The 24,330-nt window shown below is 44.8% G+C and overlaps 2 protein-coding genes across 9 annotated transcripts in view; one reads left to right on the forward strand and one right to left on the reverse strand.

The window, feature by feature from the left end:
* Positions 1–14,678, forward strand: part of LOC6549573 (transmembrane protein KIAA1109 homolog) — a 30,778-nt gene extending 16,100 nt beyond the window's left edge. For 2 of the 7 annotated variants that reach the window (XM_026980532.1, XM_026980530.1), the window contains 15 exons: positions 252–588; positions 655–1,854; positions 1,958–2,122; positions 2,181–2,433; positions 2,987–3,068; positions 3,170–3,279; positions 3,344–3,999; positions 4,065–4,197; positions 4,261–5,122; positions 5,183–5,798; positions 8,291–9,259; positions 9,323–12,974; positions 13,038–13,238; positions 13,307–13,437; positions 13,497–14,653. In XM_026980532.1, the coding sequence (XP_026836333.1) occupies positions 252–588; positions 655–1,854; positions 1,958–2,122; positions 2,181–2,433; positions 2,987–3,068; positions 3,170–3,279; positions 3,344–3,999; positions 4,065–4,197; positions 4,261–5,122; positions 5,183–5,798; positions 8,291–9,259; positions 9,323–12,974; positions 13,038–13,238; positions 13,307–13,437; positions 13,497–14,180 (10,051 nt within the window). In that variant the 3' untranslated portion in view covers positions 14,181–14,653. Of the gene's footprint in view, positions 1–251; positions 589–654; positions 1,867–1,957; positions 2,123–2,180; positions 2,434–2,986; positions 3,069–3,169; positions 3,280–3,343; positions 4,000–4,064; positions 4,198–4,260; positions 5,123–5,182; positions 5,799–8,290; positions 9,260–9,322; positions 12,975–13,037; positions 13,239–13,306; positions 13,438–13,496 lie in introns of all 7 variants that reach the window. The other 5 variants (XM_015156439.2, XM_015156437.2, XM_015156438.2 and 2 more) reach the window with 5 other exon arrangements.
* Positions 5,811–8,113, reverse strand: LOC6549572 (xaa-Pro aminopeptidase ApepP). Of its 2 annotated transcripts, none has more exons than XM_026980533.1 (2): positions 7,950–8,113; positions 5,811–7,848 (listed from the first exon to the last, which is right to left on the reverse strand). In XM_026980533.1, exon 2 carries the CDS (start codon positions 7,796–7,798, stop codon positions 5,957–5,959), a length of 1,842 nt encoding a protein of 613 aa, XP_026836334.1. In that variant the 5' UTR covers positions 7,799–7,848; positions 7,950–8,113; the 3' UTR covers positions 5,811–5,956. The 2 variants fall into 2 exon arrangements, with proteins under 2 accessions (XP_026836334.1, XP_001974474.1); XM_001974438.3 differs by having other exon boundaries at positions 5,811–7,825; positions 7,950–8,112.
* Positions 14,679–24,330: the final 9,652 nt, after the last annotated feature.

A 24,330-nucleotide genomic window follows, 5' to 3' on the forward strand; every position in this document is an offset into this window, starting at 1 on the left:
TTTAAAAAGGAGGTTTGTGGGCGGAGTGGTCGATATAAATCAATTTACATTTTTTTTATAAAATGTGTCCATGGCAGTTTTGGGCGGCTTGTGGGAGATTTGGAAATGAACTTTCGCAGGGGCTATGTCTCTAGAATCTGCATGCTCAATCTCAACCTTCTAGCTGTTATAGTTCCTGAGATCGTTCCTTTTACTCTTCGGGTAACAGGTGTAATTATTTCACTTTTTTTAATCGTTATTGTTTTTCCCAGAATGGTGGAGGCGGCCGTCCCAACAATTCAATCAATGCACCTGCTGTCGGTGGTGAACTTCATCCACACCTCCTGTATCGCCAAGGTGAACAACGACAATATCCTGAAGCGGGATCAGAGCTTGAGCTACTGGTCGCAGGTTCACTCGAACTCCAAGCGATCCACAACGGAAAGACATCTCCAGGGACCCGGGGACTCCTTCCTCAGCGACGTCTATGAGGAAAGTATTTCCACCAAAACTCAAGGCCTGATCGTCTTGCCTAAGGTCAGCATCACCATGCTGCAGTCCTCCATTGTGGAGGAGATTATCTCAGTGGCAGCCTTGGATAATGTACAAGTAAGTATATTTGCCAACAATGCTTTAATTGATTAAATTACCACCATTATGCTATCTTTTTTATAGGATCTTAGCTGCGTGTCACTGCTCACCTTCTACATGGAGGGCATCTCCACGAAGTTCCACCTGGGCAAGACGACACGTGCCTCCATGCACAACGTCTATATCCAGCAAACGGTCCAGTCCGGCAGTAGTAACAAAAAGGGTGGCATCATGAAGGGCACACGAGCTCTTTTGGCACATCTTTCCTCGCAGACGCGCCCCGACAATGTTCAGGGAGAGCCCATTCTTATTGAGACATCGGAGAAGCAGTTAGAGGAGCTGGTCATAACGTTGGATATTGGAAGAGCACATGCGCAACTGCGACGCCTGAAGACAGAAGGGCAGTCCTGCACCCAGGACTCGCCCATCATTGTCACTGCCATTCCAGAACACAAGAGCAAAGTGCTGTTTGAATGCCTGAAAATGCCGGAAAGCACGGGCATCGAAAGCATTGGCTACATTATGTTCGAGTGTGGTTTGGAGGGCGTTGGTGTGAAGATAGTTAAGCGATCGCACTTTGAGAAGTCCGAGAACAGCAAAGAGGAGTTGGCCGAAATGGCCGGAGCTGGTGCAGGAACCGGAACATCCGCGGGGGGTTTCAATCTCAATGATTTGGTGGGCCAAGGAGACGGAGCAGCGGGTTCTGGAGATGGAGGAGCCACTTCAAAAGCTGAAGCTGCGTGGAGGCTGATAACGAAAAAACCGCCTACACCCAAAACTCCGAAGGAGAAGTTTCAACCCGCTTCAGACAGCAACATTGCGGCAGAAACCTCTGGAGCTGAAAAGGGAAAATCCACACCCAAACCTCCAGATGAAGATGTGGAAAAAGGAACCAGCACTGCGAGTGCTCTACCAGGAACCCAGAAACCCACTGCTGGGGCAGGAACCAACACCAAGGATAACTACGACAAGGTTTTGTCAAATGTCAAGGAAACGGATAAGACTTCCTCGTGTGTGATTGAACTAAAAGCGGTTTGGTTCAACTTCGCCGCACCACCGTGCGTGCCTATTACCCGAAAGATTGATCTGACTCGATTGGACTGGAATCTTCTGAGCACGGCCTCTCCGGCTATCACCGCATGGATGAACCCCAGTAATCGACTGGCCATGAAAATAGTATCTTTGATGAAAGCTCTCCACACGAGACAAACGGCAGTGGCTGCTTGTCTTATGGCGGAGGCCATGGATAACGAGAAGATTCAGAGAAACCCCAAGATCAAGAAGGTAACAAAAGAGGTATAAAGGTTTTTATACAACAGTACAACCTATAAAGCCACCCACTCTATATTTCGATTGTATTAATTTATTTTGTTTAAATGATCTGCAGAGTCGGTACGCCAATAACTACACGTTGCTGTCGAAGACGCTGCAGGAGGATCCCAGTTGCCAGCTGTGCTACATCATGCAGAAGTTGGTTCTGGATGAGGGCGTTCAGAGGATAGAGACGATATTCAAGCAACACGATGTTCCACATCTGAACACACTGAGACAGGTTAGTAATTCTGCTAAATAATACCTCTTAGAATTGATAAATTTCCATTTTTTTATAGGGCATTATTGTGCTGAGCCGGCAGTGGAAGAATACTCTTTACAATCCGATTCTTTTTGAGCATCAGTACAAGAACAAGCTGGCGCGGCCCATCAACGTGACCTTTTCGTTTCCGCAGAACGAGGAGGATGCGGAGAACGATGAGTGCGAAGGTGATGTTGAAATGGGCGCCTTTGCGGGCGTCGGCGAGAATCCGGAAGAGAGTGAGAATGCATTATTACTTGGGCAAACACAGCATCATCGAACTCACATTGGTATTTTTTTGATTAACGCTCTCCTCCCGCCGTCTGTGGCGGGTGGTTATCTCCTTTTAACATAGATTTATGTATAGTTATAGACTCTTTCTATATTTCTCCCTTCCTGCTTGATGCACTTGCTCGTTTGTTAACCAAGTTAAATGATTGTGTGCGAGCGTGTGTTGCTTTTATCTACTATCTACTACCTTTCACTTCCTTTTGTAAATACTTTTACCACACAAATGTTATCCACAGCTTTGAGTGTTTACCATTTCATATTGTTTGATGGTTTGCGTTTGCATTATACTACAGAACAATACAACTCTTCTATCCTTTCTGACTATTTCTATATCTTTATCTATGAAACTAAATTTAATCTTAAGTATGTTGTACACTAAACGATAAATATGTAAAGCATATCTTACCTACTTCCTATCTCTTATTCTCCGAAGCTTTTTATTATTATTTTTATTTCGTTAAGTGTACAACTTCTCAAGAAGAGTGCTTTATTGAAGAGTGCTTGTCCAATATTCAAAACCTGTATTCCTTTATTAACGTATTTTTCATATAGGTGTTCCTTATGGTCATGAGGGTGCCAATGCTTCCCAGCGATCTACTTCCACTTCGCCAAATATTCACCATCCTCGGCGCGGGTAAGTTGAAAATGTTTGCTCGCTTATTTCCGTCAATTACATCTCGTTAATGTCATGCTTGTGGTCTGTTCCTCTCTCCAAAAAACATCCGTGTGCATCAGCTTAAATAAAGTGCACAGCAAAGCCTATTCACAAGGCAATTCATCTCGTTCCAGCATTCAGATGCTGCCCATTATCTCTGGGCTGGTGGAGAAGCAGGTTCCGGAATTCGGTATGTATATTTTGTTATACTAACCATAAGAAACCATTAGTGATTTTATGTATTTTCTCATCAGAATACGGTGCCTTGCAAGAGGGGTCCTTGAGCTCCACAAACTCGGTAAACAAATTCTGGCTAGGCGCAGAGAACCACAAGGAGGATTTGTACTTCTGGATGGCCAAGCAGCAGGATAACAAAAAGAAGCACTTCACAGAAAAGGAGAACGCTCGCCCGGCTCCACTGAAAATGACTGAACATGCAGGACAATCTCGCAGTGGCATAATGCAGGATTCTATTAAGCTGCTCGATGCCCATCTGATCTTTGAACCACTTCTCACCTGCTTGGGCGTGATGCCACAACAAATGATCAACAAGTTCTCCAACGCGGACATTTCTTCGCTGGAAAACTTTGGCACCAATCTGTCCCTGATTGGCACTTTTGATTCTATTCGAGTGGACATTGTGGTCAGCGAGGCGGGTGACAAAAAGAACTCTGCCCAAAAGCCAGCCAAACTGAACAAAAAAGCAAATGGTGGCAGGGCCTCCATAATGATGGACACTCCATTGTTCTTATGCGAGCGAGTGGGTGTAGAATTGGAGGTCTTAAAAATGTCCGATGGCATGGTGGATCAGGCGCGCCAGAATGTCATCTATATGTCGCGTCGCCAGCTAAAGAAGCACACCAGCACCGTGATTAACTTCAGCCTAAATGTTAGGTTTATCTCGCAGCAGGTAGGTGGAAAATCTGTAAATAACAATGCAGTTAAGCTACATAAAACTATTTTTATGTATTACAGGTAAATATGCCGCTGCTGAGGCTGCTTCATCAGATCTGCAATATGTATCAAAACGTAAAGGATGCCCAGAACGAGTTTCACGATCAGCCTGAGCTCAGCAAAAAGAGCCAAACCAAAGACGAGTGCAGTTTGGGTAAGTTAATGCTTTATTGCAATCATCAATTAATAAACCTTTTAACTTTCTGCTACTTTTTAGCTTCAGAGCCCACAGACATTGTGCCATTTAACTCGATGTCCGAGCGCTTTAGCCATGCAGAAAACTACTCAGATGAACGCTACGACAAATTCAACGAAACGATGCCGACAATGTTGGCAAGACCGCGTCCTGGCGGTTTGGCTCCCATTATTCAACTGACACCTTCTCCAAATGCCAAAAACAGGCCCCAAAGCTTCGCCCAAAAACTTCGATCCACCGGGAAATCCGTGAAGGGCAAGTTGGGCTATACGAATTTGAATGAGTCTAGTTCATCGCCATTAAGGGATAGTCCAACGATGTCGCTGCACGAACAAAATATCCTCAAAATATCCACCGAGTCGAAAGCTTCGCTGAATGGTGCTTGTGCCACCAGTGTCAGTGGGGACTACCAGAACACACTGACCAAAGCTGGGATGCCGACGATGGCGCCGATGCTAGAGACACCCAACTGCTGGAAGACCATCTACCACCTGTTGGAGTTGTATGGTACAATGCCGGAGACCAAGACTGTGGTCCAAAGGAGCTCGTTAAACGAACACAAAAGCAAATCTGCGGGCTTTGCTCACGACGAGGATGACTTAGCCAGTGCACCAACACCTCTACCCCAACATAGGGAGATGTTGCTGGTAGATGCTCCATCCCAGGAACGTACGCGCCTGATAGTTTTCGGTGTGGCCAAGATTCACAAAACTCGCCTGCTGGCCACGCTTTCTGGACTCAAGCTGGAGTCGGAGATAACCACTCTTAACAGCACAGCCACTTGGAGGAAAAAGGCTCGACCTGTGTCCTTGGAATGCTCTCTTACTGGTCAAGTGGGACGAGCCATGATTGTGCTGCTCGAAGGGGTGGCTCCCAGTCAACAGTAAGCAATTTTTTGCCAGATTTGTGTATGGGTATGTAATACGCTTGTGCTTTATTTCAGAACCGTGGTAAAGGTAACCGTGGGCAAAAGCCAGACGCTGTACTCAAGCCTTTCAAAACGGGGAAAGGATAAGAACAGTGGCCTGCTGTCGATAGGAGCTGTTAACATAGACATACCGCAACATCCGGTGGCCCTGCATGGAATGATGACTCGAAGCTCTAAGCAGTTGTCGTCCACTCTACAGGAGCTACGTGTAAAGCGTAACTCAGGTCGGTCCACACTGCGCTCACATACCGCCGAGGAGCCGGAGTCTCCGTTCCATGCCCGCAATTCGGGGGGCGCCAGCAGTGGAACTGGAGTGGCCAGCGAAATGAGGGAGCGTACTGTTTCCGGCGGAGCTGGTACCCAACAGCAGCCACAGCAGGCGGCACGCCGGGCAGCACACATGGCACAATCCAAGACGGGCACGGCACAGCACCAGAACGGATTGCTTCAGCCCCTGGTCATGCAGTTCAATGTGCTGTTGCAGAGTCTGTCCATCAATGCCGCGCTACTGCCTTCACTGCAGGCTCAGTATCGCATGAATCATGTCAGTTCCATGGGAGTAACTGGGCAGAGGGCAAAGTTTGTTATCGATCTACCCACGCATACGCTCAGCTTTAACACCAAAATTCAGGTGAGCTATAACTCCTTTTTATATAATATTTATTCAGCATACAAATTTAAGATAAGACCTTTTAAAAGGTATATAAAAGCATTTTTAATATTTTAGTCTTGAGAAAAGAGTGAACAGTATATTAGTTAAAGTGACGGAAATAACAGGTTAAAAAGCAATTAAATGGGCTGAACTTCCTTTTTGAGCCAGGACAGAGTAAATTCGTCTCCTTCGCGGGATAAGATTGGTGAAAGAGTATCCCAGACTTTTTGATGGTAGCTGTTGAGCAGCTTTACTTCCACATCGGATAGAAGTTCCTTTTTAATCATTTTAGTTTGCTTTGGGCACATGGTGATGGTTTTAAAAGTTAGGGCGCCACGGTTGGAGAAGTTGTGTGCCACTTGACCCGGCACAATTTGAACAATATCCTCGACACGGATGCCGAACTCTCCATCCTGGTAGAAACCGGGCTCATTGGAAATAAACATGTTCGCCTGGAGACCAGGATCGTCGGGCATCAGTCGAATTCCTACGCCCATGGGACCTTCGTGGACATTTAAGAAGTGACCTACTCCATGGCCAGTTCCGTGTCCGTAGTCCAAGCCCACGTCCCACAGGGCCTTCCTCGCCAGAGTGTCCAGAACCTGTCCCTTTACCTTTGCCGGGAATACGGTGGAGCCAAAGCTCAGTTGGCCCTTCAAAACGCGAGTGTACGCTTCCTTCTGAAACTCGGTGGGCTCGCCAAAGTGAAGGGTCCTTGTCACATCCGTAGTACCATCCAAATATTGAGCGCCGGAATCACACAGATAAATCTCCTTGTCGTTTATCTTCCTGTTGGTTTCCTCCTTTGGGTGATAGTGAATAACAGAGCCATTGGGTCCCGAAGCACTAATTGTGGTGAAGCTGAGGCCCATGTACTTATCCTTTGTTGACCGGAAGGACTCCAGTTTGTCGGCACCAGACATTTCATCGACTTCCGCTCCCTTCTTCACTTGATCTTCTAGCCAGGCGAAATACTGACACAGAGCGACGCCATCGCGAATGTGGCTGTTGATGAAGCCAGCGATCTCGACATCGTTCTTTATGGCCTTCAGCACACAAATGGGCGTGACCTCCTGTATTCTACGTGACTTGGGTATCAAAGCAGTTAGATAGTAGCTGCTGGTGGGTGCTATCCAGATCTTTGACTCCTTGGTCGACACAATCTTACTGATCTCAACGCCAATTGAGGCGTAGGGCAAAACACTTATCTGTACATTGTTCTCCTTTTGATGCTGCACAAAATCATTGGTTAATTTGCTAGAGTCCACAAAGAGCAGTAGCTCGTCGTTGGTCACAATCAAGTAGGAGAAGAAGACGGGGTTAAAGTCAATGTCCGAGCCGCGAAGGTTCAAGAACCAAGCGATTTCATCGAGGGCACTGACCACCAGGGCATCAGCATTCTTCTCCTTCAATTGCTTGCGCACCACGTCCCACTTTTTGGCGATAGTTACGCCAGAATGCTCTAGTTTCAGGTTTATAACCTTGTTTGAAGTTTGCGTTGGCTGATCCTGACCCCAGACCTCGTCGATCAGGTTGTCTTCAATGGGCACTAGCTGGCATTCCGCGGAGCTCAGTTCCGTTTCGATGGGTTTCCACACGCGGAACGACAGCAGGCGAGGATCCACGCCCACGAAGCTGCCCTTGGGCAGATTCTTTGCCAGCCAGGCGCCAATCGACGGGGTGGCGGTCAGACCATCCCGCATCAGCACCCAATTGGAGTCCAGCTGCTTCTCCGCCTGCTGATAGTACCGCCCGTCGGTCCAGAGCAGGGCACTCTCTGTCGTTATCACCGCCGTGCCAGCGGATCCATCGAATCCGCTGACAAAGGAGCGTCGCTCGTCATGCTGGCACTGGTACTCCGACTGGTGGGCGTCGTCCGAGGGCACAATGTACGCGGATATGCCGCAGGAGTCGCCCACCTGGGCGCGGAGCATCAGCTCCCTCAACCTGGCCAGAATCTGGGTGGTGCTTCTCTTCATTGTGGTTCCTCAATGGCAGCAAAATAACTATACGAACAAACACAGAAATTCTAGTCAAGTTGGGGCGATAAGATAATCAACCTTAATCGGGTTTCTTTTTTGCAGCCCATAAATACATAAATAACAGGGCGAATATAAGTGTCACACTCACAAAGGCTGTCAAACTATTGTTTAAATTACAGGGTGCAAATATTTTATAATCTTTTTGCACTGCACATTTAATTTTGCAATTAATCGCAAGTCAAAAATGCTGAACAGTCAACTATATTATTTCATATCGCCTGTAAGCTTTTAGTATTTTTTGGCTTCTGCGTAAAAAGGTAACACTGAAAGTGTGCCGGGAAATATTTAAATATTTTTGTTAGTTACTTAACACTTAAAGAACTTAAAGCAGTTATAGGACGGATAGCAAAATTATTTTAAAAGCAGTGAACTAAAATATTAACAAATTTTTTAAAGCAATAAAATTAATGTCTTTGTCATTTCTTTTAGAACGAGATGAACTTGCCATCGGAAGCGTGTATTGGCCTGCCACCAGTTCATGTTCTGGCGGAATACATTCCAGATCACCGCCAGGACCACACGGAAAACGTCGAGGGTATTGTGCTGCGTCGAGGTGGCTACGTGAACGCCAGTGCGGAGATCGGCGAGTTCGAGCGCTGCCTGACCACAGACCTTCTAAACCATCTGGTGTTTGTGCAGAAGGTGTTTATGCGTGAAATCAACGAAGTGCTGCAGAAGGTTTACGGAGGAGAGAAACCCGTGCCCCTGTGGACAGAGGAGAGCGGCGATAATTCGGGAGCAGTGCAGGAGTCCTCGCTTAAGCGCATCCTCTTCTCAATCAACATTTCCATGAAACGAATCCAATTGACGGCCACTACGCCCTGCTCCTCGGCGGTTCGATTTGAAACCGGAGTGCTGGAGTTGCAGCTGTCAAACCGCGTGAAGAACCTGGGGGACATGAGCAATCGCAAGCTCTTCTTTAAGGCTCACATAGATTTCAATTTGTCCCTGGGTCAGATTATCCGTAATGTGATTTTCGACGAGGCCGAGCCAGAGTTCCAGCAGTACGCCTTCTTTCACACTACCATTAACTTGAGGAATGCCTTCCAAGACGAACTGCTCAACGAGGACAAGGAGTTGATTCTGCTCACCCTCAAGAGACCCCTGGTGTACGTTCAGCCAATTGCCGTGGACAAGGCGATCCTCGTGTGGCTTAACTACAAGAATGCGTACGAGTACTGGGCGGAGAAGCGCGCCAATCTCTGCCATGAGCACGCTCAGCACAGTCTCCTTAGTCAGTACTCGGGACAGCATCAGAGCCAAAATATGCAGAATCCACAGGTGTTCGATCGCGTGGCTTTTGGCCAGATTGCAGGCTCAAATTTGTCTACGCTCTTCCTGCAACTCACCGTGGAGGACATGGGTATTTGCCTGCCCCTGAAACAGGTCAATACTACTGTATGTAACCAATTAAATCAGTGATATACTGAATTCCTGAACCAAATAAATTTTCTTTTGTAGACATTTGGCTCCCGGTCATATCAAGACTTTGATGCCAAGGGCGCAGTTGTGATCACGCTGGAGAACACGATAATCTCGGCCTGCAATTCGGGCGCTTTGGTTTCCAAGGGAAAGTTCCAGGGCCTGTGCCTGCGTTTTGCCGATGATTTTGAAACCAATCTGGATGACTGGAAACCCAACAGCGCAGAGCCAATTATGAACGTTTGCGTTGTGTCCGAGGGTACCTTCGAGGTGTGTTCCCGCACTACAGCAGCTAAAAAGGGGGAGAACGCCAAGTGGCTGCTGAACGTGAAGTGGCAAATGGAGGGTGTGGATATTCACCTGGATGTGAATATTGGCAAGCAGCTGAGTTCTCTTGGCCACACTCTTACCATGCTCACGGGCTTTGAGGAGGATGAGACCCAAATGGAATCACCCGACAGCGATGAAGGAGATCAGAGCTGCAGAGATACGTTTGTGCGGCGGAGAGGAGACTTCGACAACTTGCCAGCGTTTGTTTTTGATCCCACAATCGATTCTAAGAAGCGTTCATTCATGATGGAGAAGGAGATGGCCGAACAGCTAAAGATCATCAATGATCTACGCACTCTGGGAGCATCACATAATACAGTGGCCCACGAGGAGAGGCGACTCCAAGAGCTACAGGCCATCTGTTACAAGTACTTCCGTAGAGATATGATCCAAAAGTGGAAGAGGCCTTCGTTAAGAAGGTCACTGAAGACCTATGGTCGCTCGCATTCGTACATTGGATCTGGATCTTCAGTGACTGGAGTTGGTGTTCCCCAAACAATGGACAATGGTAGCTATACTGGCAGAAGACTGGACACAATTGCCTCCAATGATGAGATATCTAGCTTGCAAAGCACACCGGCCTCTTGTCATTCCCGTAGTGCTTCCCTAAAACATACGGCAGGAGGAGGAGTAATCGGAGGGGGAGTTAATGCTCTTGGACGAGTCACCTTCACGGAAGCTATGCGTCAGACCTCACTACCCAATGCCGACACGGATACGGAGACAGCTGACAATGAGCTTGATTGGCGAGGTGATACCACGCCTAGTGAGATTGATGTTGATGGCACCTCTGTGGAAATGCGACGCAAGCATGGACATGGCCAGAAGCAGCCGGAACCCAACATCGACTTTGAACTGGACATTAAGGTACTGGTGAACTCTGGAAAATGCGTACTGCATACGAAGGATACTGCAGAGGAGCGAGGCTACGCTGGCGCATCGGGAGCAGCTTCAAGTGGTGTGCCAGCCTCAAGTGTCAAATCCCATAAGCGCGAGAGAAGCATAGGCAACGATTGGGGCAGCCCAACGCCCTCGAGAAGGCAGAGGGACAAGAGCAAGCTGCGCTACAATGCCAACGCATTGCTGGCGGATCTTACCATCTTCCACATCCCAGGTTTAGATGTAAAACTGCACTATCAATCAAAAACACTGGCAGAGCAACTCACTGGAGATCAGTTGCCAACTGGACGACGAATGGGCAGCAAGCGAGCAACTTTGTGTGCGTGGATGACTTTACAAAGTATACCAGAGGAAACTATCATATCTCCCCATATTTTGGAATTCCTCGAGCAGACTCTAGAGCCCATTCCTGCACGTCAATCCAGTAGTGTTCCGCCGACTCCCTCCCACAATACAGGTGTTAATCTGGACATACTGCCTGCCAACTATGTGACTTATGCCTCATTTCCAGTGGATGTTATAGTTTACTTTCATATGCAACCTTCTACCTTCAGATTTAGTTGTCTGCCAGTTTCTAGAGTGGAATGTATGCTTCAGCTACCTAGTTTGGATATTGTGTTCAGTTCAAAGAGGAGCAGCGACGAGGAGAACTCAGCACAGCCAGGGGTTCATACCCAACCAGATCAGCAGCTTCCCACTGGTGGACTAAGTGTTACAGGCTGCCTTGCCGACTTCAATGTGTTCATTTTCCATCCATATGGAGGCAAAAAGACTTCTAAGGAAACTCAGTTTTCACCTTTAAGCGACAGTGAAAGGAAGGATTCGTTGAGTATCAACGTGGAGTTCGTTAAGTTCCACATCACGCGTTGCAGAAAGGTGTACATTGAACCTCTGCCCAGTTCGAAGAGATCTCTGGATCAATCGCGAGCCGTGATACGTTTCTCAACCATTGTGGATATTGGTAGTGCCAGTTTTAAGTACGACATGAGGAGATTGACTGAGATCCTAGCCTTTCCCAAAGCTTGGTATCGCAGGAGGATTGTGAGAAGGCTTTTCCTGGGTGATCTTAGTGTGCAACAGCAGCAACAGCAGCAGGGAAATGGCGCAGAAACACCAACTGGCTGCCCACCTGCTACTCCAACGCCCAGTGAGGACGCCCCTAGGGCTAAGGACAAAATGCGCCTCGACTTTGATGGACAAACGTCGCAAATGGACAAACAGCAGTTGGGACACTTCGGAGCTGTAAGACATTTAAAAAATCTGGGCAAGTCCTCCAGCGCTGAGTCCTCAGGAACGCCTCCCTCTGAAAAGAACCAAATCACTGCCTGGGAAACTCTGGTAATCTTTGCAGTAAACTTTACCAAACTAAATGTGCAAATGAACATTGGCAATGTGTGTGGCAATGTTGTCTGGCTCACAAAAGACTTTCAATCGGATGGACGCCTTTCCATCGGAAGCACTGGCTACAAAAACATGTATGCTGGGATCTATCTGGGCGGATCTGCCCTAGATGCCAAAGGTGGTATAGTGGGTGGCAGTTTTGAGGTGAACAAGATCAACAAGCGATTTCACATCAAGGAGGAGGCGGGCATGGAGCCCTACCATACCATGGGACTGAGTTTTATGGCCCTGGAACTGAGACTAGATTACATGGGCACATCAGTGTTGATGACCCGAATTAGCAGCTTCTCAGCTGCCATGAAAGATGAATGGCGCACTGCTTCCCAAGCGGCAGCGACCCCAGCACATGGAAAGGATCAACCCAGAGCTCTGATCTTTATTCACGGCGATCTTACCTGGGACCAATTGCAGATCATGATCAGCAAGTCAACTACGGCGGATCTATTGAAGATGTACTTCAAGTTGGAGGAGTTCTTCACACAGCAGTTCAAATCCTCCAAGAGGGTGTTCTCCAATCTGGAACCTCGCTTGCAGGACCGCACTGCCAGCATCAAGAGACGTCAGCAGCTCAAGAAGAAGCCAGCCAATGGAGAGCTTGTTGCTCCGCCTCAGATTCAGGGTATGATTGGCGAAAATACAGACGCGCGTCATCACCGCCATTGGCAGAAGCCATTGGCGCAGGCTGTAGGCCTGGTTGTGCCCTCACTAGTGACCCGTTTGCCACGTCACGGTAATGTTTTGGGTGGCACCGTCGAACTTCGGGGACAGAACATCTCACTGGCCTGCTTCCACGGTATTAACTTCAAGTCCAAGTCGTGGGCCCTGTTCAGTTTGAGATCACCATCCATTAACTTTGCAACTGAGGCGCGGCAAAGCGAGGACGAAGTGCTGGTCACCCAGACACTGACCTCTTCTTTGGGACAGACAACGGAGGTGCAGCAGCAGCAAAACCACTCTATGGCGATCGTGAGTCGCATCACCAGAAACATCATTTTCCCGCCTCAGTTCAAGACGCTTAACGAGTGGTTCCATTACGCTTTTGCAAACAGTGAGATTGATGGTAAGCTAAGTAAGATTAATGCTATGGCAATGTTAACTGACCCGCCATTTTCTTCCCCCACAGCTGTGGATCGCTTCCCCATACTTGAGTGCGAGCGGGAGATCGCCTCCAATTCCATAGAGCGAACACGGGCTTCTGGTAGCAGCAGCGCTGCCAAGGCACAGGAACACAACCACAACCGCGAGGTCATCTTCGCCCTGCCCAGCCTGCAGCTGCATTTCAAGACTGAACACAAACAGGGACCAACCACACCAGAGCCAAGTGGTAAGTACTGATGGATTCATCAATCTACTATAACAGGAATTTACTCATGGTTGTATGTTCGATTGCAGAAAATAAGCCAGAAGTTTTGTGCAGCTTCATCACCGAATTCGATGACCACATTTTTGTGACCGTCGATGCGGACGCCTTCTTCTTCCTGCACGATCTCATCACTTCCTATGTGACTGAAAAGGAGAAGGTGGTAGGTGTTAAATATGTTTTCTTGAAACTGAAAAATTTAACCATTTATTTCACCACCAGATCGGAGCTCAGTCGGCGAGGGCAGCGTCGCCCAATCTCTCGCAGAAGGCTAACCTGAAGCCATATCTGACTGACGAGATACTCAAAGAGAAGAAGGGTGCCTCCAACACGAACCTAACGGCTCAAGGCAAGCAAACTAGCGGTAGCAAGAGCAGTTTGGATCCGCTGCAAGGAAGCCACACGAGCCTAGCGAACGCTGCTGCCAACATGTCAGGAGCAGCGACAACGAACACGACAACCGCCACAACAGCCACAACCTTATCACCTGGAGCGGCAGCTGGTGGACCATCGACAAGCGCTTCAAACGACTCCACTGATGGCAAGCAGCAGCAACAGGAGGGTTCCCCGCCCACCTTTGATCTCGAATCGTTTGTGCGTGATTGGCGGCACTTTGAGTGCCAGACGTGGCACTTGGAACCGACAGTGCGCCTACTCTCCTGGGCGGGAAAGTCCATTGAGCCATATGGTGTCGATTACATCCTAAACAAACTGGGCTTCAGCCATGCACGCACCACCATACCAAAGTGGCTGCAGCGCGGATTTATGGATCCGTTGGACAAGGTGCAGGCCCTGATGATGTTGCAACTGCTGTTGATGGTGCGCGAAAACAAAGTGGAGCGTGATGGTGGGGCAAGTGGAAGTGGCAGGCAGCAACAGCAAAACCATCGACCGCCAACGAATTAGCCATGGCAGAGTAAAATCTATGACAGTTGACAATTACCCAAAGTCCTTCGATTTAGTCTAAGTAGCGATGTATAGATTTTTCACACGTGTAAAGTTTTTATTATTTATTACCCTGGTCGACCTAGCATGCTTTAAGATGAAACTAGTGGTATTATGTGGCCAGCAAGGCAGCTTCATATATAATGTACATGGTTTGCTCTCGTTCCCCTTATTTTTAAGCGTAAATGTATACTCTTTCTATAGGTGTAAAGTCAAGTGCTTCGTGTAATTTGCTCAATTTTTGCGCTTTGTAACTATTATTACATGGTTTTGTTATTTTAAAAATTACTGGCAACAATGAGCAAAGCAATTGTGTTTAAACTGTAAGTAGATCTAATTCAATATACATACATATATAATTATATAAAAATGTGTAAGTGTATCCATATTATGGATTCCATAAGTAAGTTGAATAAAATTTCGGAAATGCCTACCAAAAATTTTTAAAAACTTCAGTACTTAAAAACTTCAACGGCATATACTATATATTAACTTTAGCTTGGATATAAAAGGAGTTTTAAAACGTAAAGATGGGTTCCGTAGAGCAAACTGATATGGGTTTTACTTGAGGATCGAGATTAATTGGGTTCGTCATTTATCCCGTGACTGAATAAGAAAATGTTCCGGCTAATTTCGGCCCAACTTTGATTGTTCCGCCATCTCCTTGTGGCCTTGGCTGGAGTCCCTTTGAATTTTCTAGGCCTCGTAGTTGCCTTTTTTATATTTTCCCATCCTTTTTTCGTGTTTTGCCCGAGTAAACTTTGCATCCGCAGCGCGCATCCGTTTATGTTTTCGTTTTGTCCCGCTGGCTGAACAGTGCAAATGTTTTCCTCGGCTTTCTTGGCGCCTTTCAACGTTTTCCTTCGCCTGTCACTGGGTCTTAACTTTTTTTCGGAGGCTGAGAAGACTCTTGGCTGTGTCTTTGTAAACATTTCATTTTCCATCAAGGTTGCGTTTTTAATTATCTTGCCTTTCTCTGGCTGCTCTCGATGTGATGGGTTCCTTCTTCTTTTTTAGCATATTAGGTTCGGGTTTTTTTGCCTCAGTTTCTACATCATTTTGCTGGCTCTGTGAACCAGTTGCCCCGAGTTGATGAGCTTTTCACGCATTGTAGGCGCGCGCGGAATAAAAAAAACCTCCGAGGTTCTGGTGGGGCGGATGGACGAGTGGATGTGGGGGCATCCACGGGATTCGGGGGCTTCCGCCTTTGGCAAGGGTCTCGTGCCAGTTTAACTTGGGCCCTGAATGCGAGTGGTTTACTTTGGAGATTAGTTTATCTAAAGTTAATGAGGGTTAAAACTAATAGGCGAATGGCTTAATTTTTAATTATGAGACTTGCTCTTCCTTTGTGGTTTCTTTTCTTGGCTAAATGGGGGGCCATTTTGGTCTTTATGTTTAAGCTCCTCTTGTTTTGATTTCCATTGCGATTTTTGTGGGTTCTTGACATTTTGGTGGCACTTAATTTGAACCGCCACCAGCTTAATGGCTTTCTCGAATGGGATTTTAAACAAAAGTAACTTTAAGACCCTCGGTACTTATACAAGATGTTCTCAGCTAAGTCCCACTTTGGACATTCGATACCCATTTCGTTATTAGTTTTCTGCTGAAATGGAATGCTCTTGGAGCATATAATGTGGCATTCGCCCCATAAATTGTCAACGGATGTTGTCAAGGTGCTTCGGACACTTTTTCAATTAATTGGCGAAACTTCAAATTTCACTTTTTCTTTATTTCTTGTTTACTTTTTATTTGGCAATTTATTGAGTGCACCCAGTTTTGAATTACACTCATCGTATGTTTTCAACTACACCCGATTTAGGTGGCATTCGTGTCTGGATCCTGTGAAATATGAGATGAGCTCTCATAAAAATCGCTTAATGGCTAGATACTTGTGACTACAGTGAGCCCTCGCGTTCGCTGAAGTATAAATTAATGAAGTAATGAAGTATGAAGCCATAAATTAAAAAACTAATAATTTAATAAATGAGAGAATTTAGGAGTTAGTATTAATATGATATTTATAAAATGTTTTAGGAAAGTTAGGTATTTCGAATGCAGTGTACATTAATTAATATAACCAAGATGAAATCCGAATTCCAACAAGCCACAGGGTATCAAGTACCTTTGGTTCCTTCCCGGGATTTGAATTCCCCAGTGTTATTTATTAGGCCAGTCGAAGGCAATCAAGCACAGGCTGTGCCACACAATTTATGCCGCACAACCCTTGAGCCCAGGCTCTAAATTATTTTTTAATTTCCTCTGTTGGGGCCCGAAGAAACTTTGGCTGGTCGAGAACAACAAACAACATAATAATCAAGTCAATAAAAAAGTCATAAAAAAATAGAACACAAGAAACAAAACCGACAAATATCTCAAAGGGCCAAGGAGCAAAGTCGGCGAGGCCATGTCCTGTGGCCGAGTCTATTTATCTGTGTGTGTGTGTGTGTGGGGGGTCCTGTGGCATGACCAACCAGGACATGCCATAGACAAATATCAGACAAGGACTTGTAAGAACGATAAAGCAGACAATAAAAACCACCAAGCCTAATAAAAATTACATTTTATTTCATTTCCTTCCCCCTTACTCCTCCGATTTCCGGCGGGAGGTAAACAATTTTAAATAGTCAGGGCCACGCACGTCAACAGGGGCAGCCCCAACTGCTCGTCCTGGGACTCGAGTCTCTAAATTACAGCCAAGATATTCGGCTGCCAGATAGCGGGAGCATCCGCATCCTCACCCTCAGCCCCGATCCCAGCCAGGAAGTAATGTAAGTAATGGCTCCCCCGTGTGCTGGCCAGTGTACAATTTGTGGACATTTAACTGTTTCTAATAATTATGTAAATGCCCGTCACTTGATGCGCCACTTTTGTGGCCAGTGTCCCCAGTTTCCTTCGCGACCACTCCCCACCCATTGTCCTCGCAGCAATTCCTCTTGGCACAATTATGCTCAGGCCATGGGTAAATAAAATGAAAATAGGAGCTCGTGGGCGGAACGGGGCAGTGTCAAATTTAATGATGTTTCCGGCCCGTCCAATTGGGAATGGTAACCACGAATGGGTCTCGAGTAGATTAAATTGCAATATATTTTAAATTACACACCAGTTTGAAGCTAAATGCCTGCGATTAGTTTGGTATGCTTATTTATACACGATTAACAGAAGTTTTTTGAATATGGACTAGCAATTTCTTTATTATCTATATGTGAGTTATGTCGAATATTACTATTATACAAACAATATTTGCTACCTTAAGAGAACGTCTCTTTTTTATTATCACAAATCTCTTTTTTATTTTACATATTCAGTGCCAAGTATTAACTTGTCTACTTGTCTAATGGAAATTGGAAAAAAATTATAAAATTAAAAAAATCTTAAAATCTTTTTAAAAGTGTGGGAGTTGTAGAAACATTTAGAGGTATGCCACTTCAAAATCCGATGAAGATAAGTTGAGTAACTATTGCGAAATAAGTTGTTTTCGCCTCAAAACTATACACTAAACAAATGCCTTAAATAAATTTTATATGACTACCTACAACATTTAATGAATTTGTATATTTAGACAATTCCTTGATTAGGAATGGGATAAATATAAAAATTTAAACAGACTCGCAAAGCGACTTTGAAGTGAGCTTTTTTGTAAATTGCGTTAATACTTGAATTTCATATTAACCTTGAATCTATTAATACTATTTTTAATATATTAAATTCCTCCAAATCGAAATATAACATTATTTTTCAACTGATTTCATTTATTTTATGATATTTCAAAATCAAGATCTTAAACAAAAATGGTTGTTATAATTCACGCTTCCTGTTCGGAGCCATTTACTTCCATTAATGGCCTGCTACTGGCCGACTACAAAGGCTTTTACTTTGGTGTTGGCCTCTCCTATTCCACTGCAGCCAACCATAAAATTATTATGCAAATACGGAGGCGAGGGGCGTGGCAGGTCGTGGACCAAGGGTCAGGAGTGTGCACATATTAGGGCTACAAGCCGTTAATATGCAAATGGCACCGCGCTCATTCATAAAAAGGGAGTTTTTCAACGGCGCAGCAGTCCTTGAATGCTGTTGTAGTCCTTCCCGTCTGAGTCCTGGCAACAGGATGTGCCGGCCATTCATGGAAATCGCAATGGGAGTTGGAGCCACCTGCTAGTTTCTACCCAAGATGAAAGTTCAGTCTCCCAGGACAAGGAAAAAGGGTTTGCATGTGCATGGCTTGCAGGACTAATGAGTGGTACCAGGCTGAAGAAAGCATTGCAAGTGAGTATTAACCGGAGACCTTGGACAAGAACTATAGAATAAGTGTGTGTTAGTATATAAATCTATACACTGTGGCCTTAGTGACAATGAGTTCTGCTAACAACCGCAGAAATGGAAATATACTGGGATGGTTCCTTTTTAATTACTGCACCAATCGAATGACATGCACTTTGCTGAAGTCAAAGTTATTTCAAGGCCAAGTTCAACTTTTCAAAATAGGCTTCCCAATCAAAATGAATGACCATTTCAAACCAAAGCAACTATATTCCTCATGTCGTAGAGAAGTCAGTAGTCAGTAGTGTTTATCTCGTTCAGAGTTGATTTTATATAGATACATTTCGGTACTTCTTAGGAAACCACTTTAAGTCTGGATACTCCAGAATATTATTAGTGCAAATTTTTGGTTCCGCAGGATATTCTTTCGTTCGAAAGAAAGCAACCAAGGGCGCCGAGAAAACTCTGGAGAAGAGGAGCTGGCTGAGGAAGTGCACACACAAGAATTTCGCCACTCGACTGTGGCAGAGTAATTTCATAATTATGCAAGCACAAATGCCATTGTGTGACCTCCCCACCCCACCCACTTGTAGGCCACAGTCCACCACCCACATCCACCATCCCCATTCCCCATTCCCCTTTGCTGAACGCCCAACCATCCGCAATTTGTGGCAGCCTCAAGTGCAGGGGAAAAGTGTATAATTATTTGTTGCCTTGTAATTTTTCACTTAATTTCCATGGTCCGGGGCGTGACATCCGTTTTCTGCCGGCGAAAAAAGTGTGCAATTATTTTTAACGCTCCTCAAGTGGCAAATGAAAAGAAAGTTATGCCCATGCTGTGGCTTACTATAGAAGTATTCGCTTTAACGATTATGTTTTCTTATGCAAAAATACCAATGCTCAAAGATTTTCCAGTTGTTTCCTGTGAAGATTAAAAGCTTGTGCAAATATGACAAAAAGAAACAAAAATGTGTGTACGTTACATTTCTCTAGTTTTGCCCATATTTTCCATGATAATTTTCTCCCCCATATTACTGGTACCACAACCACTTTAGGCTAATCATCATATAAATGGTTTGTAAAATATTAGATAAGGGCCAGCAAAAAATAAACTGTTAAATGTCTTGGAATTAAATGCGTGATTTACCCCGTTGCCGTTTCGCTTTGCTATCCGCTTTTCCAGCTCGCTTTTCCACTCCGCTCCCAAGTGGCTGCTTTGAGTTTTTCCTCAGCAGGCGAGCGCCAACGCGATTTTCCATTAAATCCTTGAACAGCTAACGCGCTTAACTTTGCTAACCAACAGAACCTCTCCCCACTCCCCACTCCCCACTTTTTTGGAGGCAGCCCCAGCAGAGCTTATGCAAAAATTTTGTTTTATACAATTTTCAAGTCAAGCGCCTAATCCCAACACTTATTCTTATACACTTCAATGTCTGGCACTGGAAGTGGGGGTGGCTAAGACGGGGGGTTGCACGCAGTGGGTGTCTAAGAAAGGGGGAGTACAGAGAGAGAAAATATGCAATCTAAAATTGTAGATAAATCAGATAAATACAATTGCTTGCCAAATATACCGATTGAACAATTCACAATATCTGTAATGAAAAGCTGAAACTCAAATAAGTTTTAATATTAAAAAAAGTATTGCGGTATTAAATGTATTTTTTTTTATTAAATGTATATTATTACATGTATATTTGAAAATATGCTGGCCTGTTACACTTGGTTGTACAATAAGCGTTATACAATTTAATATATGCACTCTATTTCTTTCGGTGTGGCTACGTTTTGTCGTCTTGGGGCAGGGCATTGAAAAGTTTTTCTTTTCCCAACCAGACAATATTTTATGACAAGTGCTGGGGCTGCCAAAGAGGGGGGTTGAGAGGGGGCGGTGGTGGTTCTTAGCTTCTAAGATGGTTTGGTGAATTGCGGTTTTAGAGGGGCGGCGGCGGGCCTGTGGGTTGGCAACACATTGGCGCATTTTGGGATTATGCCACTGAAAAATTCATTCATTTCCTGCTTATTTTTCACGACAAAACCGGCGAGACCGAGCCGCCTTGGCAGTGAGTTTTCCAGCCCCGCCGAAAACCCCAGCACTTTGTAATATATAATTAAGATTACAAGCTTTCTGGTTTTCGGGGTCTGAGGCTGTGGTGTGCAAGGCTTTTACGACTCGACTTGACTGATAACCGAAGGCGAACTGTGCGCGGCCGCAGGAATTTATTCATGGCCGAGGTCCGAGGTTGGGATTGGGATCCTGCGGGATCCTGTGGGATCCTCCGGCTTACCGGGTTGTTTATGTCCGGGTGCGACCTCTCGCAGATTAATTTATGCGCTGCGTAATTATTAAATCAAAAGTATTAATGCCCGGTCCGGCCATCTAATCACGAAGTGAGTGAACCAAGTAAAGGCGCTAATCAACATTTAAGAGTTTCATGGCACCCTTGAGTGGTTCTGAATAAAATGAAAATAGGGGGAAGAAAATGAATTAAGTGTTTGGTTATGGGACTTCAGAGATGCTTGAAAATAAAGATCTAAAAATGCGGTTTTCTAGACATATAGTTAAATGAACCGTGCAACTGGAAGCTTAGCAATCACGCCATTGGAAAGAGAATCCATTCACATTCACCCGTTACCCATTACCCATTACCCATTCACTTCCAACATATTCATCTCGATAATTTGCCACAGAGTGGCACTGGAGCGAAATGTGGCAAATTGTCAACCATTTGACAGGCGGCATTAACAAGCCTCTCTGGCCGTGAAAGACGACACCACTTCAGTTTCAATTTGCATGACGCATTAATCAGCATTCGATTTGAATCTCGTTATCCCCCCGCTGTCCTTTTTTGCGGGGGCCATTCCCTTGACAACCCCACGCAATAAATTCGAGCATCAAATGGTGAGTAATTTCTTTATGCCGTCGGTGAAATGTGCCGCCATAACTTAGCCCAGGACGAACAGGACGATAAGAGTGGAGCGGTTGGGCAGTCGAGAAAGAGGTGGAGCCGAGCTACCTAAAGGAAATTAGTATGCCGAGACATGAAAATCATTAGGCCAAAGACAAACCGCTCCACTCGGTCTGCGTGGTTGTCACTAATTAAATTATATACATAACAGGCACATCCACGGCAGCAGTGGAATCACTGGAGGATGTTGGGTGAACTGGCCAGATTTGGCTTAGCGCCCACCGCAGGTGTAATTAAAGAGCTCGTGCTGCAATAAATCTACTTCATCACAGGGTATTATTAGGGTAGGCTATGCCCAATGCGAGAGAGCATATTGGCAAGCTGTGAAATTATTTGAAACCCTCTACTGACCCTCAATTTTTATGTTGTAATCTAACATTGAATCCACAACGAAATAAAAATCCTCCTGTTTCATTCGCCGCATTGTTCTGACCCAGGGGAGTCCATTATAGTAATTAAAGAGGTCCACCAAATGGTTGTACTACCCGAGCGTATGAGATTGTATTCGATAAAGATTATGCACAAGTTTTACCACTCAGCCCACCCCATTACCACCCCAAAGCGGTTTTTCTATTTTATTTTTTATACACACTTTTTTAATTTGATGCGAGACAACAAGAACTCGATATAAAAAGGGGAGCCGCAGAAAGAAGGAGAAAGGTTCCGTTTGGCCCTTTGGCAACGGGTTAAATCGCTTGTAATTACGCTACATAAATTTTAAATAAGTATCCGTTTCTTTTCGCCGCTCTTTCCGCCTCCTTGCACTCAAAGGATCTACCCGCAAATGTAAATGCGTATATATATACATATACACTCAAATGTACACTCCACGTTCCCTTTGTGATAATTGCGCGGGTTGGCTCTTGGCTGGCGAAGTCAGTGCCCAAGTCAACCTCGAGTTGACCTTTTCCCCGGCCAGCGTCAATTCGCCACCCGTTTCAGCCAAGCTTACATGCTAATTGTAACCAAAAATCCTGTTTATTGTGCGCACATCAAACTTTTAGTGTTGGTAAGCGGCTTAGTATTCAAATTGAATGTAATACATTTGGCCAAATTGCATGCGAGCTTGGGTCTTATCGCAAAGTCCTCGGGATTTCGGCTGATTTAAGCTGCTGTTGTGGACAAAGGGTTCGCTTCTGGGAAATCCATGTCAGTTAAGGGGTAACGAGTATCCTTGATACGAGGTTGACGTTTTTTACGACACCACCGTCAAAGGGAAAACGCTTATGGACGGACACATAATGCTAATCGGCACTAGGATAATATGTTTGTACAACCCAAATCAGGAAGCGTCGATTGTTAAATGGTTAAACAGGTTTAAACAGATTAAAATAGGAATTTCTTAAAATAAATATATCTATCAATGGAATTATTTAAAGCTGTGTTCATTGTGTATGCCCAAGAAATCAGTCGCAAGTTATTTAAGGAGCTTTTAATACACTTTCAATTTTGGCTATCATTCATGGGCGATTCACTGTGAGCAAACACTTTTTAGCACTTACCGCTGACATTGGAATTTCCTGTTCTTTTTAACGATTGGCGCTATAAATAACCGCGTCGAGTTTTCTTCCCCCACTCAAGGATAATAAATGCACCTGTACGCGTCACTCCGCGTTTCTTCATATCATGACCGATATCCGGCTTACGCTTAACCAATAAAAATGTTCAAAATAATCACATTAAATATTATCCCCTCCCACCGAAACGGCCATGTAGAGCGCATCAATTTCATGCCTTGAATTCGAGTACGAAAAAAGCAAGAAAGACCCCATTGAAAGGCATTAAAAATTGTTACGTGGGTATATGGCAATGAGAGGGAAATGGCGTGTCCTTACAACCACTCACCGCGGGCGGCTCCTGTCGTTGTTCTCGGAAAAGCGGATATTGATAAATTCACGGCAATCAATAAAAAGTGATAAATGACAATTGCGTGTAAGCAAAAAAGTGAAGGAAGAATTAAACAAAGGGAAAAGTGGGGGCAAGAAAAACACGGAAAAGCAAACTGCGTGTAAGGCAGCGAATTTAAAACCTGACGATTTCAGGATCGCCACCCTTTTGCTCTTACTCTACTGAAAAACTACAATTATTCCACTTCTATAAAAGCATTGGTTCAAATTAAGATCATTTTTAAGTGAAAAACGATTATTTTAATAAATATGAAATATTTAATGCTTATTGCTACCGTCTTCTTTGACTAGATCTTGTAATTGCACTCTAGTGTCCTAATGTTTTTGTATGAACTCAAAAGTTTTTAATAATATAGGGGTGAATACAAATTATTCATGGCAGTGAAGTAAAGTTTTGCTGTGTTAATTTGCGTTTCTTGTTGTGACCAGTATGCTCAAAAAGCAAAAGAAAATGTCTACTAATTGCTTGCTAATATTCATTTCTCAAGTGAATACTTTGATTTTTGTCATAGTTTGCCAGCCGAGTGAGCAGGGCAAAACTAAAGCCTGGAAATGCAAGCAAAAGGAAATAAAACACGGCAAAACACAAAGAAAATTACAACTTGGATGCAATCGAGCAATAGTGGAGTTCAGTCCACATCATGCCCTACCTTTTAATGGCATATTGCTGCCGGGCCATTGTTTGTTGCGCCTGAATGCATAATGTTTGCTAGTGGACGGCAAAAAGTGCACATTGAGAAATAATTGTATTTCAAATAACATAAAGTTAGCTGAAGGTTCCCATGGGGCAGAATATGTCTTTGCAATTATTTATAGAAATTTCCCAAAATTTTTCAAATTTAATATAAATCCCAAAGTAATTGTATAGCATTGTGTGAACCATCCTGGCGTATACTTAATGTTCAGTGTGCTGGGTAAATAAAACTCATTCAGTCACATGAATGCTTGAACACAAAGGACAATGCAAAAGTCTAGGGAAAC

Source organism: Drosophila erecta, unplaced genomic scaffold (genome assembly GCF_003286155.1).
Source record: "Drosophila erecta strain 14021-0224.00,06,07 unplaced genomic scaffold, DereRS2 tig00000092-arrow-pilon, whole genome shotgun sequence".
In the NCBI taxonomy this organism is placed as follows: Eukaryota; Metazoa; Arthropoda; class Insecta; order Diptera; family Drosophilidae; genus Drosophila; species Drosophila erecta.

Coding starts and splice junctions, on each gene's coding strand:
- LOC6549572 (XM_026980533.1), bottom strand. CDS start 7,798: ATGAAGAGAAGCACCACCCAGATTCTGGCCAGGTTGAGGGAGCTGATG.